This window comes from Siniperca chuatsi, linkage group LG9 (genome assembly GCF_020085105.1).
Source record: "Siniperca chuatsi isolate FFG_IHB_CAS linkage group LG9, ASM2008510v1, whole genome shotgun sequence".
Lineage (NCBI taxonomy): Eukaryota > Metazoa > Chordata > Actinopteri > Centrarchiformes > Sinipercidae > Siniperca > Siniperca chuatsi.
The window spans coordinates 9114237-9133029 of record NC_058050.1 but is presented as its reverse complement, the minus strand read 5'-3'; the positions used below and the strand labels follow the sequence as shown (position 1 = coordinate 9133029).

At 40.7% G+C, this 18793-nt stretch overlaps 1 protein-coding gene across 1 annotated transcript; it reads left to right on the top strand.

Annotated features, from left to right (window-relative positions):
• Positions 1-2550: 2550 nt before the first annotated feature.
• Positions 2551-15965, top strand: eva1ba (eva-1 homolog Ba (C. elegans)). Its single transcript, XM_044208460.1, has 4 exons — positions 2551-2847; positions 12894-13023; positions 14592-14686; positions 14808-15965. The coding sequence occupies exons 3-4, from the start codon at positions 14620-14622 to the stop codon at positions 15230-15232; spliced, it is 492 nt and encodes a 163-aa protein (XP_044064395.1). The 5' UTR covers positions 2551-2847; positions 12894-13023; positions 14592-14619; the 3' UTR covers positions 15233-15965.
• The last annotated feature ends 2828 nt before the right edge of the window (positions 15966-18793 follow it).

Below are 18793 nucleotides of genomic sequence, written 5' to 3'. Positions count from 1 at the left end.
CAGCCAAACTCAGCCTTACATTAGAGGTTTCCATGCGCCGTTCATTCACACAGCCTCCCTAGTGTGCAGATCACCAACAAAGGCTCTGTGTGGCAACCTTTGGAAAATGAGTGGGTGAGGCGACTCTCATGAAACATAAATATTAATCTAAGTTAAAGATGGTAATTAGCTTTTGTTCCTATGAAATCTGGTTGGAGCGTATCACCTCGCTTCACCCCAGCAGTGAGCTTTATGAACAAGTGCTATCTTGTTTAAATCCTCCCCCCCAACCACACACTGCTTGTTTCATCCTCTCCCACCTGCAGACAGACTCTCCCCGGTAATCAGCCACACATCCCTCCCTGTCTTTGCCTCCACAACAGCTTATCATAATATACTGTGTATTTACATTGAACACCACACTGGGCATGCTCAGGTTTGTCTGACAAGATCCAGGAAAAGTCTGCCTTGAAAGCCATATGTGCCCTGTAATTAGACCGCTCTCATTTCTCTTTAAGCCTCATTTTCACCTCCACTCTCTTGCTTGCATCTTCTTTCTTCTTCTTTTCTTCCTTCCTCTGTCTCTTTCCATTCTCCTACCCCTAACTTATCCACCCTCCTCTGACCAACCCAGTGCTGGAGTATAAATCAGCCCCAGGGACAGGTGGACATCTGCCAGCCATGAGGAGATCCAGGCAGGAATGTGATCACTGATGCAGCTTAGAGAAACATTTAAATCCTGGCACTAAAGGGACTCAGCTTTTCCCGAAACCCCTGCTCCAGCTTCTACACCTCCTCTTCATTGATTGAGTTGACAGGGAGGGATATTGGAGCGATGCCGTCTGCCGTCGTTTTGCTTTGTTTGCATCCAGGATTTTTTTAATGAGGGGATAGGAAAAAGCAGAAATTTGAGAAAGAGGCAGTGGGAGGATGTTTGATTCGGAGTGATGAGCCTGAAAGCCCAATGAGTGTGCAATATGCAATGCAATTTCAACTGAAGTGAGTCTATCACAAGATTTTGTTGCTGCTCATATGCAGGCTGCTCAGGTTAGCAAGCGGGTTAATGAGTGAAATATGTGGGCTAGAGACCAGGATGTTCTTTCGAGCCCCAGCAGGGTGTAGTACAATAACAGCTCTGCTCTAACATTGACCCTTTGGAAGAATAAAATGAACTCTTGATTCCACTGCTCTCAGCTTTTCTTCCCTATTTTTCCATGAAGAGTACGGGTAAAGCTAATAATAAAAATATCACCATGCCCTCTTGAGCGTATGGCTCTAATAAAATTTGGTCAAGACGGAGCTTGGTGGCCACGAAGATTTACAACTGAACCCACTGAGATGGTATACGGCTCTTACATTTGAGGAAATGTTGGTAGTAAAACTGGTTGCAAAATATGACAAGTGCGAGTTCAGAGTTTGTGCTGTGAATTCAGATGTATGTGACATATTTATCGACATTATTGTCAGTGTTGCCTCAGTTGTGTGGTCGATCATTGATGCAATCTACCAGAAGAGATTTTTTCATGTAGTTCGCAGCTGTTAGCAATTAGTATGTCAACTCCTTCAGCATGGGAGTTGACATATTATTGTGATTACATGTTTACCATGTTTTGTGTGAAGCTGCTTTCATCAAAACCATATAGTCTTCTCATTATAGCTGCACACTGCAGTTCTGGGAGGAACGTGACTCCAGTAATAAGTTGCAAATGCTTATAACATTTCTGAATTGACATTCAAAATATAAAGCAACATAAAACGTAGGAGATTCTTCATTGTAAGCATCATGGCAGCATAAGACCACTATTGGGACATATGGCAGTACATTTGTGACTTCAGACATTCTGGGGAAGCTCTTATGACACTTTCTGTCAGAACATTGTAGTTTATATTGCATGAACACACTTAGAGACTTGATAAGTGGAATGTATAGTCTCTTGAATAATATCACCAGGAAGATGTTTCCTTACTTTAAAGGACTCTGATTGTATTTTTCATCCACGACCAACAGAACCAGAATTAATGAACTTCTAAATGTAGTATAGTTTGACATTTTGGGAAATACGCTTATTCTCTTTCTTGCCAAGAGTTATATGAGTAGATCAATAAGACTGGAAAGTGGCTAACCAGCTGCTGGCGCTAGCTTCATATTTAGCAAACTGACGTGAGACTGGTATTGATCTTGTCATCTAACTCTCCATAAGGAAGCGAATAAGCGTATTTCCAAAAATGATTAACTATTCCTTTAAGACTTACAAAGCAACTTGTTGTTGTAAAAACATACACAGCTACACATCAGCTATACATACACTATTGATTCTTTGTTGTTGTTTTCCTGTCACACTGGACTGTGCAAGGAAAAAACTTGCAACAGAACTTGCTAATTTGCCTGGAGTTGCTTTCTCCCTGTTTCCTTAACAACAGAGGGCAAGCCCCCACACCACACCACACACACACACACACATGCACTGCTTTCTACTGCTTTCCTCCCTCCCCTCTCCCCGAACTTGCCCTTTTTAGGCTGTTCCTCTTTTTTTTCCATCTGAAAAGGGGGATAGTGTGACAGCTTTTCCTGCTTCTTGTGGATTGGAGCCGGGAGAGAGAAAACTCTGTTACTCGCTCCGTCTCCAACTTTGAGAGGAAGTTACCACCTCTTCCCCGGACTGCACACACACGCTCTGGCAGACACACACGCTCTTCAGGACCTGACCACAGCAGCAACAGGGAATCAACTGAAACAGTCAGGACTGCTTGTAATGCTGTGTTTTTTGCTAAATTTGGAGGGAAAGAAGGGTGAAATTTTCAGTTTGCCTCAAGCTTTCTGTGTGGCCTGAAACGTTTTAGAGGGACATTTCTTGTCATCACAGACCGGTGAGTTTGACAGTTTATTTCTGTTTATGTACAGTACCATAGAAACCCCAGTGAACCACAGCTTTTCTGTCACTGTACTTTTACATTGGATGAACCTTTTCTGTACTACAGTGTCTACAGTTTTAATGCTCTGCATCTTTTGAACATTAGTTTGGCAGGCTTGTTTAGAGGTGCGTGTGTTTGATAAAACTTCCATGTGCTATGAAGTTTGATATCTGGTTTCCATCACAGCAGCTCTAGTAAGTTTTTAATTCACATGAAATATGAGTTCTTTGTGTGATTGTTTATATTTTAGTAAAGTGTGGTTAAATAGGACAGAGAAGTGAATGAGTTTTGGAAACAGAGTAAACACCTCAATAAGGCCCTTTTATGCATGAAGTTGACTTATCTTTACAGTAATAACGTAATATCTTATTACAGTATACCGCTATGTTTTTGTCATTATCAGTCCTGGACTAAGCTAAATATCCATATCCATTCAAGCAGTGTCAGCGCATCATAGAGAAGTCCTGCTAAATGTGTGTTTTCAGTATGTATTTGATGAACCGCTGCCAAAGAGGAGCTGATGTAGCACTTATGGTTGAGACAGGACAGGCAAGCTTTCCTGTGCAGCTGCACATTATTGGCCAACCTTGTGGTGATTAACTAGTTGTCACCTTGCTACAATCAAAGCAAACATCCTGTCACTTTTTGTATTGTTTGTGAGGCCAGATAGAGCAGGCCAGATATCATCAGAGACAACTGAGGTGAGAGATGTCACAAGATCTTGAAATTAGGCATTAAAAGTGGTGCATATGGCTCTATTTCTTTTCAGCTGTTCCACTTTTTTTTTTACATGAGCTCATAGAAACATTCATGCAGAACAGCAGTTAACCATATGCTTCAACTCCCATAGCTCTGTATCTCCACTGGACACTTGTGGTGAGCACCTATTATCAGGGAGAAAGTGAGGTGAGGGAGGAGAGATGTGATGGGTGGAAGCTGGATAGAGTTGGGTCGCTCTCAGGGGTCTCCTTTTAATATACACTATCTGAGTGGGCTGGCAGCACTTTAGCTGTGCCTCCTCAAGTCAGTCAGATAACCTTCCATAGGAGTGTGAATGCTTAGTTAAGTAACCCTTTCAAGGCTTACTAGGAAGCGTTGACTTCTGTATGACCTCTCCAAGCTATTCATGCCAGCAGATTTTCCTCTTTCCAAAACCCCACTGACTCACTTATCTGTCTGCCTGTCTTATATGTCCTGAGGATGGTTGTTAACTTACTCTATTTAACCAGAGGTCAGAGGTCAGACTCTGATTTGAACTGCTTGTCCAAACTACCAGGGTACCAAGTCAAGAGACAAGAATCCCACGTAGAAAGCTTTACATAGTGACAAGAAACACAACCCCTTGCAAGAAAAGGGGTAAAATGTGCTGTTATTCGTAATTGTTTCTCACAATAATGATGAATAATAAATATATATTTAAAGCCAGAAACTAGAGACTAAAAGATGCATTGTTATCTCAAAATAGTCCCAGTGGATGTTCTCCCCCTCACATCCTTTAATTTTAAAGTTTCTCATTTAGTGTATGGCTTAAGGAGAGCACTATTATATTAAAAATTTTATTATCTTGGACTGTTGTAGACCACACTAATAACAATGAGGTAATTTGCAATTATAGTGTCAGTTCAGCGATTTAGGTCTCAATGTATATTCTGTACATACAGTATAATGTGTCTCTTATGTCCCAGTATTACTTGGACACACAGAAAATTCTGCATCAAGAGTTCACTGTTGGTTGGTCAGGTTCTGTATTGTAGCTATTGTGCAGAAGGCTAGTGTAGCAGGAAATGTCAAACAGAGTAAATGGAGAAGCTTCAAAATAAATAAATGAAAATGAGTTATGATTTCATGACACAGCTCTGCTATCATGTTTACTCATTTTCCCCAAACTCTTCAAGGTTAGCTGAACATGTTTCGACTTAAAGTTTAGCTCAACCACTGTAGCACACCAGTGGCTCACTTGCACAGCTATCTGTGCTTTGACAGAAAATACATTTTTACCTAAATCACATTGACCTTAACTGACCTATGACTTTGATTGGACTCTACTGTTGACCAAGGACTGTCATATCGTCACAATAGAGATGAGTAAGCAAGCTAAAAGAAAGAACAAATATCCATCACACTGTGAGGAATTAATGTAAGAAAAGTTAAAATATTGAGATAATAGATTTCATGGCACATATTTTGGCAATGAAGCCATTAATGTCACCCAAATCAGCTGATCATCAGCTGATCATCAACTGTCAACTGATCATCATCTCTTTAAAGGACTCCTTCTCATAACAGAGTGGTTCATTCAAACACATGGCTCTTTACGTCTAATTGTTACTGGTGCTGGTTTACTATTAATGCTGCTAACTGTTATTTTTCAGCCAATGCGGGCTATGCACTGCAAACTGAAAATGCAACGTTATATTTTTTGATTAAGGTGATTTTTTGATTTCAATAATACTCTTGGCATGAACATATAATAAAAAGGAGAATGTTTTTCACTGAAAAAAATATCTTGTTTTTGCTTTAGAATAAAGTGTCTAAGTTATTTGCTCATTGCACCATCTTCTATGATGCAGCATTTGGGCTTGATTAATGCCTTTTTCAAACCCTCATAAATATACAGTGTTATGGTCATCAGATGGGAGAGTTTATATATAGCTAAAGGTTTCCTCAGTGCACTTTAACAGTGGTTCTCTTTCATGATGTGGTCCTGTTAATAAACTCATTGTTCAAATATGAATGGTGACATTATGAATAGATCTACATGAGGATATAAATAACAAGAACTTATGTTCTGCCTACTGCAATACTCATCTCACTACCATCAAGTAACCAAAAGGATATTTTAGAGTAATAGAGAAAAGGGAGTTGATGAATGATGTGTCTCAGAAACTGTGTTTAGCAAAGCGCCCATCAACCTCTGATGTCTTACAGGGCTCAGGGCTTATTGCTTTCTAGTAGGAGCTTCACTGGTCCAGACACTCCCCTGTTTAGGCTCGGGAAGATGTTTGACATGCTAAGTCCAATGGGTTTGCTTAAGCTTACGCTCCCATCTCACTTACACACACACGCATGTTTTTTACTATCCCCGTGGGGGACAATCATTGACATAATGTTTTCCCTAGCCCCTTACCCTAACCTTAACCATCACAACTAAATGCCTAACCTTAACCCTTACCCTAACCCTAACCTTAACCTAATTGTAACCTGTACCCTATAACCAAGTCTTAACCCTCAAAAAGCAGTCTCTACCCATGGGGACCTCAGTTTTTGTCCCTACAGTGACACAAGTCCAAGTAGTGTACATTCAGGTTAAAGTCCCCACTGGGATATAAGAACATGAAACACACACACACACACACACACACACACACACACACACACACACACACACACACACACTGAAACTAGACACACACATACAAAAAGGGGCACACAGAAACCAAAACACACACAAAAATGCACTTGAACATGCACAGAAGTGGCGGCCTTTAATTTTGTTTATATTGTATGTGGACATTTGGTCAAACACATTGCGACAGACTAGAATCCCCATGTATATGGTACATTTGTTGTTTAAAGCAATATTAGCAAAAGAGAGTTGAGCAAAGATTAGTCACAATCTTGAAGTGTTTTTAAATAGACAATCATAAAAAAAAATGTATAGGATGATCTAATGTCGTATAGGATCAGAATCAATGACAAAACAGCGCAGAGATTTTTTTTTTTTTGCTAGGTGGTACTCTTGTTTCGGAACATCTCTCAAATCTTCCAGCCCTACAAGTTAACAACCGTCACATGACATTTTCATTAATTTTATCTCTACATCATCTTTCTATGTGATAAGGAACTTTTCAGTAGACATTTCCATTGGATCTGCTCTGCGGGCCATAATTACTCATCTGTATAGTAAAAAATATGATGCCACTGTAATTCAAGGGGCACCATGACAGATGACAATATTGTTGATGTTTTTGTATTTACTATTGGTTGCTAATAGAGGTCAGTACAAGTCATATATGTTTCTCAAAGGCCCTTTAAATAGCTGAAAACAGGCACCAGCCTTCACTTTCTCTACACAAACGCAGTTCCTGTCACAACATTTCTGAGCCTCTTAAATCTCATGCAGCCGCACCATGCTCATGAGCAGTATAGAGTGCTACGGACCCAATTACATAAAGGGCAAACACGTGTTTTGTGTCACAGAGTAATCCACAGGGTCCATGTAATTGATACAGTATGTGGTGTTGGCGTGCTGCTGGATGGTGGCCCAGATCAATGAAAAGGGTGAGATCATGGCTCGTTTTTTGGAGCTCTGAATTTAGGATGATCTAAAGCTCGCTGCGCTTTAGAGAATCATAGAGGAATGTTCATATGAATCAATCTCAACATACAGGAACATACACAGACAACGAGTTACTGTCAACACGCAGACACATACTGCACAAACAAACAAACCCTGTCAGCAAACACACACAGCTGTGGCTTCCTACTGCCATGAGCGCTGCTTGATTTGCCTGATTGGGACCATGATAACGTCAGTACGAAGATGGTACATGGGATATCTCCTCTTGATTTACATAGTAAAGCATTCTGCCTCACATCAGGAACACATCTGGGTGTTATTAACCACTTGCCCTAACCCCCATCTCAGTCCCATATCTCCATTACCCTCCCATTACCTGCCATAGCCCACAAAATATGCTCTTCGCAGAACAAGCAGTGCACTGCTGTTCACTCTTTATGACATGAGGATACACAGAGATTCATTGGGGCAAGGGTTGCAGTTACTCTGAGCCAAGCTGGTGTCACGTTGGCATACTGAGTCATGTTGAATTTACAACACTGACCTTGTTGAAAAGTGCAGTGTCTAAATTCAAATAATAACTGGCCAACAATGCCTGACTGGTTTGATTCTGTGTTTACTCCTGGAAAAGTTTTTGTCCTTGAAAGCAAAGCTGTTCTTCATTGAGTCTATGTCAAATAAAATACATGCCCAAAGCCAAATACATCAACACATGAAAAAACAAAGCTTTCTTTCAGCTCTATATCAAACATTAAACCATATCCAAGAAGTTTGGATAAGATCGAATCGTCTAATGGAACAAAAATGTCAAGGTTTGAATGCTGCACAAACAACAAAGGTTTAGATCTAAATTTATTTCCAGTTAAGACCCACTCAAGAGAAAACTTAATAAAAGTTGGGCAAGTTCTAACTTCACTGGAGCTGTTTGTCTCTGCAGCTGGCAGCACAATGTAGTTCAGACTAGGGTCAAATATGATTTAAAATGTGTATGTATGTTTTTACCTACAGACAGTGTAAAATGGGTGGGTTTTTCACATCAAGATAATTTTGCCTCCTAAACTAAAGGCCAATATATGCTGTCTCCAAAGTGCCTTTTGAGCAGTCTGAAAGTGATGAAAAGCTTCTTTCAGATGTTGACGAAAAACAATCTTCTCAAGGTCCAGCCACTCAATTGTTGTGGAGCTTTCAACCGTATCACACAATCTTCATCAGCAGATGTAGTTTGCTCAGTTTTCATGAAAGTTTTCATGATTCTAAATATCTCTAGGACAGTGTGTCCTTGTTATACAGTTGAGGCTGACAGTTCATTGTTCACCTTGGAAACAGCAGCTGACGATGATATGTGTCTTCATTAGCAGAAGTCCCAGAGTTCCATGACATGAATAGAGGGGAGAATGCAAACAAAATTGGCCAGAATCAAACCTGGGCATCACAGTGAGTATGGTATGCGCCTTAACAACAAAGCCACCAAGACGCCCCAAACGAATATTACAGTGGCACAGCTGATATTCAAGACACACCAGGAAAAGTGCTACCTGTGTGTTAATTATTAGTACAATATTTTATTTTCTGTTTAACTTTCCAGGAACAATCTCCCTCTAGCTTGTAGATATTCAGCTTCTCATAGAGTGTAGTCACTCTAACTTGGGTCTTTTTACATGGTGTCCGAGGCGCCATCAGACCCATTTGTGGTTGTTTCAAAATGTTTTAGTTCATCATATTCTCAGTGGCATACTGTGTCTCATTGATCCAGCAGATAAACAGAATAAAACAAACAATAAAAGCATTTGCAAATACTCTCTGACCCAGGTCTGTTCAAGGTCATCCTCACATGGTGCTCCACATCTCTGTCCTGATGGTAACCAGGCCTGTCAAGGACAAGGGGGAAGCAGCATTAACAGTTCGCACAGCTGGAAACCCAAGATCTTCATGTCAAGAGGAACTGGGAAGAAATGCACTCATACTTTCTCCAGAAATGTCCTTTGCAACCTTCTTGGTATGAAGAAAGCTGCGGCTTCCACAAAAAATTACCTTCATCCTGTGGACTTTCATGAATGCTTTCACAGACACTGTGAACAGCGATCTTGGTTTGGACAATGTTTCTGTTTACCGGGTAGAAAGTAATTGCCTGCACCTCTGCTGTTTTGGGGAGAGCTTGGAGTTCCATTATGTTTCAGTACTTGGAGACCATTTTCTGGCTTGATTACAGGTGTGTGATAAATGGCTTGCAGAGACATCCAGCAGATACTTTTGTGATACAGTTTCAGATTCTTTGGCAGTTTGAAGGTTGCTGTTAACCTTTCATCAGCTACAGAAATGATTTTTTTGTGAGTGAGAGAATAACTGTGCCAAGACTAAGCTTTGTTTCAGTATATTTATTTAAGGGGAACACGCAGAATTTCAGAATGTGCTCCACAAGCTGAAAATAGTGAATAAATTACCCAGACTGGTTTGTTTGATGCTGTGCATCATTAAGTTCAGACTGGATTTTTTTTCAGTAGCAGCCGCAGAATCAAAGCAGGAACATTTTAATGAACACAATCAAGAGCAAAGACACTATGTAAGATGCTGTAACTTCTAATGGCAGCTTCTGTGATCTCACTCAGACAGCCTGTGTGTGGACTCGAGTTTAAAAACAATGAAATGTGATTCAATTCAAATCTGGCCATTTTCATTCTGTGAAGCTTCGTCCCATGCGAACCACAGATAGACCAGTGCGCCAGGAATTGTTGCAGCTGCACAGAAATTTGAGGTATTAAAAATATTTCTTTCCCTCTGCAGTTCGGTGTGTGTCATTACAATGAGGAAATAACACAGACTCGCTCCCTTGTGAAATATGACCTTTTCATCTTCTGTGTATAAATCAAATGTGGCATGACTCCCTGCATAAATTCCAATGAAGGGTTATGACTTTGATTTCTTCATTGTGGAAGAGGAGTGTTGTGGTTGGATGGTTTATGAAACAAGTATTACTGGTGAAGTATCTAGGGAAAAGTGCTTCTATTCTGTGACAAACTTTTGCTTTGGAGGTCTGCCCCTGTTAGGAGGCAGCTGATAAATCACCCTGTTGACATCAGTGTACAGTAGACAGCTCAGTCATTCTGTCTTAATATACTTATCTTAGACAATAGTGATGATGCTGGAGGAAGGCTTTGACCTGGATGTTGTCCCTGCGGAAAGGGACAAACCTTGTGGGAAGGAAGGGCCATTGTGGTTATCGCCAAGTGGATGACAACAAAAATATCACACTACATGATAGTTTGGAGTTTTTCTTCCACTCAGCTCCTCCATCCAAACCAAAGCAAACAATGCTCAGTCAGAAATAGTGTTTGACCTCTTCTCAGGCCACAACACCACACCATACTGTGTTTATGCTGGCTTCAGTCTGAGGACATTTTCTTCTGTGACCTTACATAAATAACTCATTGCTGACTGACAGATTTTAGGAGGAATTAGCTTAGCTAGCTGCAACCTTTAGCATTTGTTACTGGGGTTATATTTTGATTTAACATGAGATAAAGAGATGTAGACATGCGTTTCCCACACAGCCATATCAGGATGGGTTAAGTGATTATTTAATAGTAAGCAGCGTGCAAAGGACTCAGGAAGGGGATGCCTGAGTGTTTGACCTCAGGATATGAGGCCAGGAAAGAGCAAATAATAAGCTAGCACGGACAAAAAATAGAACTAAACATTAATGTCGCAGGAGGTCAGACATGGCACAAAGACACGTGGTGCCACAGGTTTGGCCAGATCATTGGAAAATTACAATTTAGCTAACAATAACACCATATGGTGTCCTGATTCTTGAGATATTCTCACTTCTATAGCAGAGCAGTTGGTGTGAATGCTCCCACCAGTCAGCACTCCCCAAAAAGTTTGCAGTTTAGAGTGTGAGAAGTGCAAAGCTTTGTTTGTTTGTTTATTTGATTTTTGCCAAAGTGCATGGCTATCCCGGTCCTAGCCAATCATTTGGAGTTTGGTTTGTTCTGTTGTAATTGCTTTTTTGAATTAAGCTGTCATGGTTAGTGTCAATATTTGATTACGTCAGGAGCCATAATTTAAGGACTGTTGTTTTCATTCATAATATTTACCAGGCATTTTATAATGCAATGCATGTTTGAGTAAAACATGATGAGACAAAATGATACATCAAATCACTAACGCATGACTCTTTTGTTATAATGAAGGTCTCATTTTCAAGGCTGTAGGGTAGGGTAACATCTGCAATAGAAAAGCAAATTGGGTCACTTGGAGAAAATGACTGAAAGTTGAGTCATGGGTTAGTACATAGCTGGTGAGGAGGAGGTCTGTTAATAATTTCCTTCTTGGGGTAAAACAAAAACACAACAAAACAACAGGGCAGGATAATTAGTGTTTAGGTAGGTTTTAAACAGGTCTCCAGTTGTCATTAACCAACAGTAACAGATGCCTGGGTCCTGATGAAGCTCAGATTTGCTGCATTCCAGTGTGAGAAGAGGCCAGTTACTGTACTGTCCTAACATTAGCTTTGACCTTGGCTTGAAGAACGGCTGTAGTCATTGGAGCCATTCGCTTTATTACCCTTGAGACAAAAACAAAATATCTCATTGAAAGCCCATGTTCTTAAGCTCTGCTTGGATAATGATGATTAGATTCCATTAGTAGGGAGGGATTAGGCTCTGCAGGAGAGAGAAGATGAACTTGTTCATAATTAAAAAGAAAGGAAGGAAGCTCAACAGGAAGACAGCGCGTATAGGTCCATCCCTACAGTGCACTGTAGAAACAAAAGGCCCTTCGTCTGGCTCCCATGGGGACCGAGGGGGTGTCCTGGAAAGCATGTTGCCATAGTGATTGCTTTGTCACTTAGCCCCCGAGCGCTGTCTCAGTCGGGTGCTCTGTAGTGTACATAGGATCTGCCAAGAGTCAGCAAGCTCAAAATCTGCCATGAAAAGCACAGAGGCTTTTTGCTAAACCAACTATAGCTGGCAGAGGAGCTTTTTCCTAAACAGGTCTACAAGTTAGAAAACTTCACAGCTCAGCATTTCTCATAGCCCTCGATCCCCTACTTTGCATGTAAAGCACTTATCCCCAGCAGGGTAAATGAAAGTGATTCTAGGGCTCTTGTTGTAGGATTTTAGAAATATTGTTGTGGTCTGAGTTGCTAGAGACATGAAGGGACTTTGGTGTTGCAGGGAAACTCCATATTTTGTCACATTAAACTATGTGTTTGAATGTTTTCATCCCCATATCCTGCCTTCCTCCTGAAAAGGTTGTATTGTTTTACAGGCAAACAGAAATTTGAATTCTCCTCACATTTTGTATGAGAGAATATTAACTATAATGATACGTGCAGCTACTGTATTTGGACATGTTGAAACAGCTTCTAAGCCAGCTTTACAGCTTTTTGAGGATACAGTCTGTCAAAGTCAGCAAAAATAAATTTGAACTTCAGTTTGACTTTTAAGATATCATTTGCTTTTCAAACTGCAATATATAGCCTGGACATTCCTGTGTTTTTGCAGTCTCTGTGCATTTTACCCTGTGTGGGCACAAGACAGCACAGTTGGACCACTGAAAACTGAAAAGCCTGCCTCTATTCTCTTGCTGGACTGTGTATCCTGCAATAGGCCTGTCGTTGTTTGCATTGCAGACGCCTCAGTGACTTTGGATCTAATGTAGCTTGACATCTGTGTGTGTGTGTTTGCTCTTGTCTGTTTAGCCTGAGGACCAAAGATCACAGCCCCTGATCCAACAGCAAGGGAGAGAAGAGAGAAGCGTGATCATTTTGCATCCATTCTCATTACACTATGAGCTGGGACTGAGGACGTGCTCCAAAGTTTAATTTTGTGGTAAGTTTTATACTTTATCTGTACTCCACTTTATGTGTACTTCTGCTTTTACAGGAAAATGTTTGCTGTGTTTTAAAGTCTATTAGTGGGCCACATTACATATGGTTTACACATGTGTGGTTTTATGCTTGAATTTTACTGAAAGCTGCATCAACAAATAAGCACAAATGCTGCATAAATCATTGAGGTATTCACATCAGGTACTGAGGTTATCAGTGAGTGCAATTTAGAGGTAAATGCAAACACAAACATGTGGTTTGTGCAATTTGAGGACATCCATATGATCCATGTGTAGGCACAGTGGCATGTGGTTCGACTTAGAGAGCAGTGTACACAGGTTAGAGTGGGGCGGCTTCAAAGTTCGTCATCATTTCACATGAACAGAATGTTTTTTCCACAGCCAACCACAACACAAAGCACATGTTAAAGGGGAATGGCGCTAACATTAGTTGGAAGGCTTAAAGGCTCCTCCTTTTATTTTGAACTGGTCTCTCCTCTGTTGCTATCAACACTCTTATGTGTCAACACTATGATGTCATCAAGCCAGGGAGGTGGAAATTGTTCACAAAGTGGAGGAGAAAAGCCAGAGTCAGCAGGAAAGGGCAGCAGGATGGAGGAGGAGGGGAGCTGGGTATGGTTAACGGAGGAAATGCAGAAAGACCCAGAAGCACAACATGACCCTGGTTCGGTGTTCCATGCAGGCAAATCCAATAAATGTTTTTTTTCAGATGAGAAACAGGCTTGTTTCACCTGAAGACAAAAGCTACTGAGTGAGGAGGTAAACATGAAGGTAACACAGAGGGCATAGAGGATATAGATAATTGCTGAAAACAAATACCAGACTGCAAAGGAGAATGAACATGAAGTGTTATTGTATGTCATCTGGTGCACGGCTCTACTTTAAGAAAGACTTCCTTGGGAGTGTAAGAGTCACGACTGCACACAGGAATGGTTAAAAACACAATAGAGCTCCTCAGACTGACAGGATGCCAGGAGGACAGACAGCTTAAATGTCAGGGACACAATGTGCAAACAATACAAATAAGTTAACAACACACTATTCTTTTCCTCTGAGTTTCACAAATTGATCTGGGAGTCCCATTAGGCAGGAAGGAGTCCTTTGTGGCTACTTGGAAAATTGACTCTTGACCTATTTTAAAAAGGGCTGTCATGGTTCAGAGGGAATGGCAGAGGCAGTGTCATGTGCCAAATGCGTTATGATGATCCCAGATGAAGCCAGTACTTTAGGAGAACACAGAGGAGCTTTTGTTTGACACTTGGAGGCCTCATCCCACCCACCCGAAGGCATATGAAGAAGTTCCGTGGTCAGTGGGTTTGACTTCCAGGCACTGCACAGAATGTGACACTGGAGGAAGGCTGCTTGGGAAATATTTCAGAGACTTTTAGCACCTGTAAGAGCATTAATATGGTGTCTAGTTGCATTATACACCATATTAATATTATAAAGAGTACGGTCTAGACCTGCTCTATAGGAAAAGTGCTAGGTGCTATATAAATAAAATTGAAATGAATTGAATATGGTGCATCATATGTTTGTTGTTTTTCAGGTGTACAGAAAGCAAAGTCAAGATCACCATGGATGTGAAGAAAAAGGAAATGGACCTCCTGAGCAACAGCATAGCTGCATATGCACACATCAAAGGTAAGTCACACCGCAGCCCCGCACAATACCTACATCCACCTTTTGTTAGTGATCTCTATCCAAAAAACAAGTAATAACATTTTACTCTATCTGATGTTGTTCATTTTTGTCCTTTCCTTAGCAAACCCAGAGAGCTTCGGCCTTTACTTTGTGCTTGGAGTGTGTTTCGGCTTGGTGCTGACACTCTGCCTGCTGGTCATCCGCATATCCTGCAAGACAAGGACCAACATCGTCCCCTCCACACCTGAGAAAAAAAATTTAAAGGACATCAGTGAAGAGGACGAGGAGAGTGAGGAAGACGAAGATGAAGATGGCGATGATGTAGAGGCACCTGTCCCTTTGCCCAGCACAGAAATCCCTGTTGGTAATCATACCAGCCAATCAGATGGGACACTGAGTGTAAACGTATTTACTTCAGCTGAGGAGCTGGAACGGGCACAGCGACTGGAGGAGAGAGAACGTATCATACGTGAGATCTGGAGGAATGGCCAGCCTGATATCCTGGGGTCGGGAACAGGGACTATTGGAAGAGTGCATTACTACTAAGACACATGAGGCTTCAAGGGAAACACTGTGAGCTCTGTGAAGGACAGATATAGACCTTTGGGTGGGCCTGATGTCCCTGAAAGCCTGTGAGACTTGAGAGCCTGTGTTAAATACAATGCAAACAGGACAACAGTGATGTGACATGTTGATATGCCAATACTTGGCTCTGACAGAGCTAAACTAAGTGATATTGCACTTCCTATGTAGCAATGTTATTTTCAACTGACTACATGAAATTAAACCAAGAAGTGTCTTAAAGACAGATTAATCTGTATGGAAAAGATGCAGTATGAATGTGGGAGCTGATGGACACTTTAAGTAATCGGTCTATTAAAATGTATGGCGCTTAATGACAAAAATGCACACAACTAGGTTTATGTATGTAATAAGTGAACAATGAAAGCATATGTAAGGAACATATATGTACTGTATATTGCAATGAAATAATTTGTTTGCAGTGAGGACAATTATCCTGTATACTGGTGAGTTTTTGGGGAAAATTCAAAACAGCGTTTGAAATTTCTCCAAGAAAACACTCATGAGTACTGTTAAAGGAAATTACATTGTTTGAACAAGCACATATCAATCAATTTGGGGGTTCAGAATACACAGACAATGTAAAGACAATTAAAATTGGAGTCTTTAATTTAGGAGTACATTCAATCCGTGTCTGTGTTTTCAGGGATAATTCCACCAAAGGAAATGGCAGAATTAAAGAATTAGGCTGAAATAATTTACTGTTGTTTCTCTTCATAATGCTCAGATGTCAGACAAATATACAACAGAGCTCATTCTCTGCAGTAGCTTTGGGCCATGGATTTATAATCAAGATAAAAAGAGAGAGAGAGCCTAAATTTGCTAATAAGATTAATGGAAAGGTCATTCTTTGTCATTTGTTATTTCTGCTCAATGTCTATTCTAAAAGGTTAGATATACAGTTTTTTTTTTTAAATAAAATTTCTGGGAACTCCAAAACAGTCACCTTTGACAATGTTTTTACAAGGCTCTGGTCAGACATTAGAGTTGTAAAAGTCAGATGTTCTGATAACAAACAGAATGGGATAATTTAGAATTAAATTAATTTCCTTTCCTCTTTAAAGGGAAAAAAACTTGAAAATGGAGGAAAGTCTGAACGCTAGTTCAGGTAGACGACTCTGTACCGGATGTAACGTTGCCTATATCAAGCGCACCCTTTGGACCGCAAAGGCGGTCCATTTAACCTGTCAACGCCTGCTCACTCGTTTACTGCATCTATTGCTGTACTCCTGTAGTATTTCTTACACAAACTCAAAGTCCAGCCAAGTTAGGTTAAAGGGCGCTTTTATGGATTAAAAATTCGCATTTGCGTCGCTCGCCCCCGCTGCTGGTCATATCAGATGTCCACACACACCACTTCAAGCCTGACGAGTTTCCTTCACCTGCTGTTGACACCTTGGGACCGCAGCGCCTCACTGCTCCCCTCACCAAGTTAAGTAGCCTGCTAGCTGCTAATTCTACCAGGTGTATTGTGAAGGATGTCTTTGCTGTTTATGTGCTTGGCAATGTTTTTAGCCACGCTAGCTGCGAGGCTCTGCATAGGGATGGCCAGTTGGTCCACTTTGATCCTCATTGAAATATCTCAACAACTATTTGATGGATTGCCATGAAATATTGTACAGACATTCATGGTCTCTAAAGGGTTAACGCAATCCTGCAGGCTTTGGTGTCCCCCCTGACTTTTTCTCCTGCACCACCATGAGGTTGACATTTTTGCTTTTGAGTAAAATATGTTGACATCTGATGGGTTGTCATGAAATCTGGTATATATATTCAAGGTTCCCAGAGAAAACATTTTAATGGCTTACTTGACTCCCTGAGTTTTCATCTAGCGCCACCAGCAGGTCAAATTCTTCATCATCTACTAGATTGATTGGCACATACATTCCTGGTTCCCAGAGGATGTATCCCAATGATTCCAGTGATCCCCTGACTTGTCCTCTCGTGCAACAAGCAGTTTGACGTTTTTGGTTTTGAGTGAAATATTTCAACAACTTTTAGACTGACTGGCACAAAATCTGGTGCAGGCGTGTGGTTCACAGACAGTGTAGCCTAATTATTTAGTGCCACCAGCATGTTGAAATATTTGGCTCTAAGTGAAATGTCTTGACATTTATTGGATGAATTTTCTTAAAATTTGGCACAGACATTCATGTTCCCCACAGGATGAATTGCAATAACTTTAGTGAACCCCTGACCTTTCACCTAACGCTGCCATCAGGTCAAAATTTAGATTTTCCAGTGCTTTTAGTTTAAATACCTGCAAAACTAATGACAGTCCCATCAGCCTCAGCTATACTTTGAGTATAGTGCTAAATAGAAAATGTTAGCATACGTGCTAAACTAAGATAGTGAACATAGTAAATATTGCAAAACATCAGGATTGACATTGACATTGTGAGGACGTTAGCTTGCTGGCATTAGCATTTAGCTCAATGCTCAAACAAAGTATAGAGTTGCTAGCGTGGCTATAAACTTTAAGCCTTGTTAAGTTGTCTCTCTGTTGACCCTGCTGTCTCTTTGGCATGTCTTGGAGTCTGTTGGCTACTAATTTCTGCTGCCATGCTGTTGATATTTGTCTGCTGGCTGAATTTGCTCATGCTGTTAATACGCTGGCTGCTAATTTCTTCCTCTCTTACGCTGCTGAAATTTGTTGGCTTTTAATTTCTGCTCTCATGCTTTTCCTCTTGGTTGTTTGGCATGTGTGTTACGATGGTTTGATGCTTTTGATTGGGGTTTAATTGGTTTTGTGGCATATTTCCCTCTGTGTTGTTGACATTGGTTTGCAGTTGGGCTTGTGGCATGTTAACATGACTGTTGTCCTGCACACAGCATAATTACATAATTATTTCACTGTAATGTTGTAATGTTGGCTTCAGGAGAATCACAGCACGGCTTTTGTCACGCGCAAGACAGATTTTCACATTTTCTTCACGCACTTTATGTTTGGCTGAGTTAGATAAATGATTCGACTGGGTTTATATCACAGCTTGCTTTACTGTTATTCTGTACTGCTGCTGCTTCTACAGTTACGTTGCAGCTTGTCACTGCTACATAGCATTTCATAAGAAAAGCCATCTCAGTTTACAAGATAGTATATTCCCTGATTGGAGGTGCTTTGTTTAGGAATATTCCCTTTGTTGTCTGTGGTGCCTTGTAGGAGAATGACACATAGTAGATTCCACATAATAGCTGGTGTCAGGCTCTGTATCTAACGTGGTTTTAGGGGAGGGTGTGTATTAATGTCACTCCCAAAACTCTGCAGTTCTGACTGTGGTGTATGCTCGCAGGGAGTGACGAGGTCAGAGCTTAGATGGCCAATATCAACTCTGTATTCACTTAATAAATCTGTTCCACGTGAGTTGGCTGACTGAAATATTGTTTGGCTGCCAGTAAAGACTTACAGAACATTGATGAATTGCCCACACTGGGCGAATGTTTGTACTGGACATTATTACAAGTCAATCTTATTAGTTTGGTGATTTATAGATTATGAAAGTATGAATTCTTGGCATGTCAATAAAG

Excerpts from the sequence above, each read along its gene's own strand:
- eva1ba (XM_044208460.1), top strand. The coding sequence starts at position 14,620 with ATGGATGTGAAGAAAAAGGAAATGGACCTCCTGAGCAACAGCATAGCT. Across the intron at positions 14,687-14,807 it reads TGCATATGCACACATCAAAG|CAAACCCAGAGAGCTTCGGC; the intron begins GTAAGTCACACC and ends TCCTTTCCTTAG.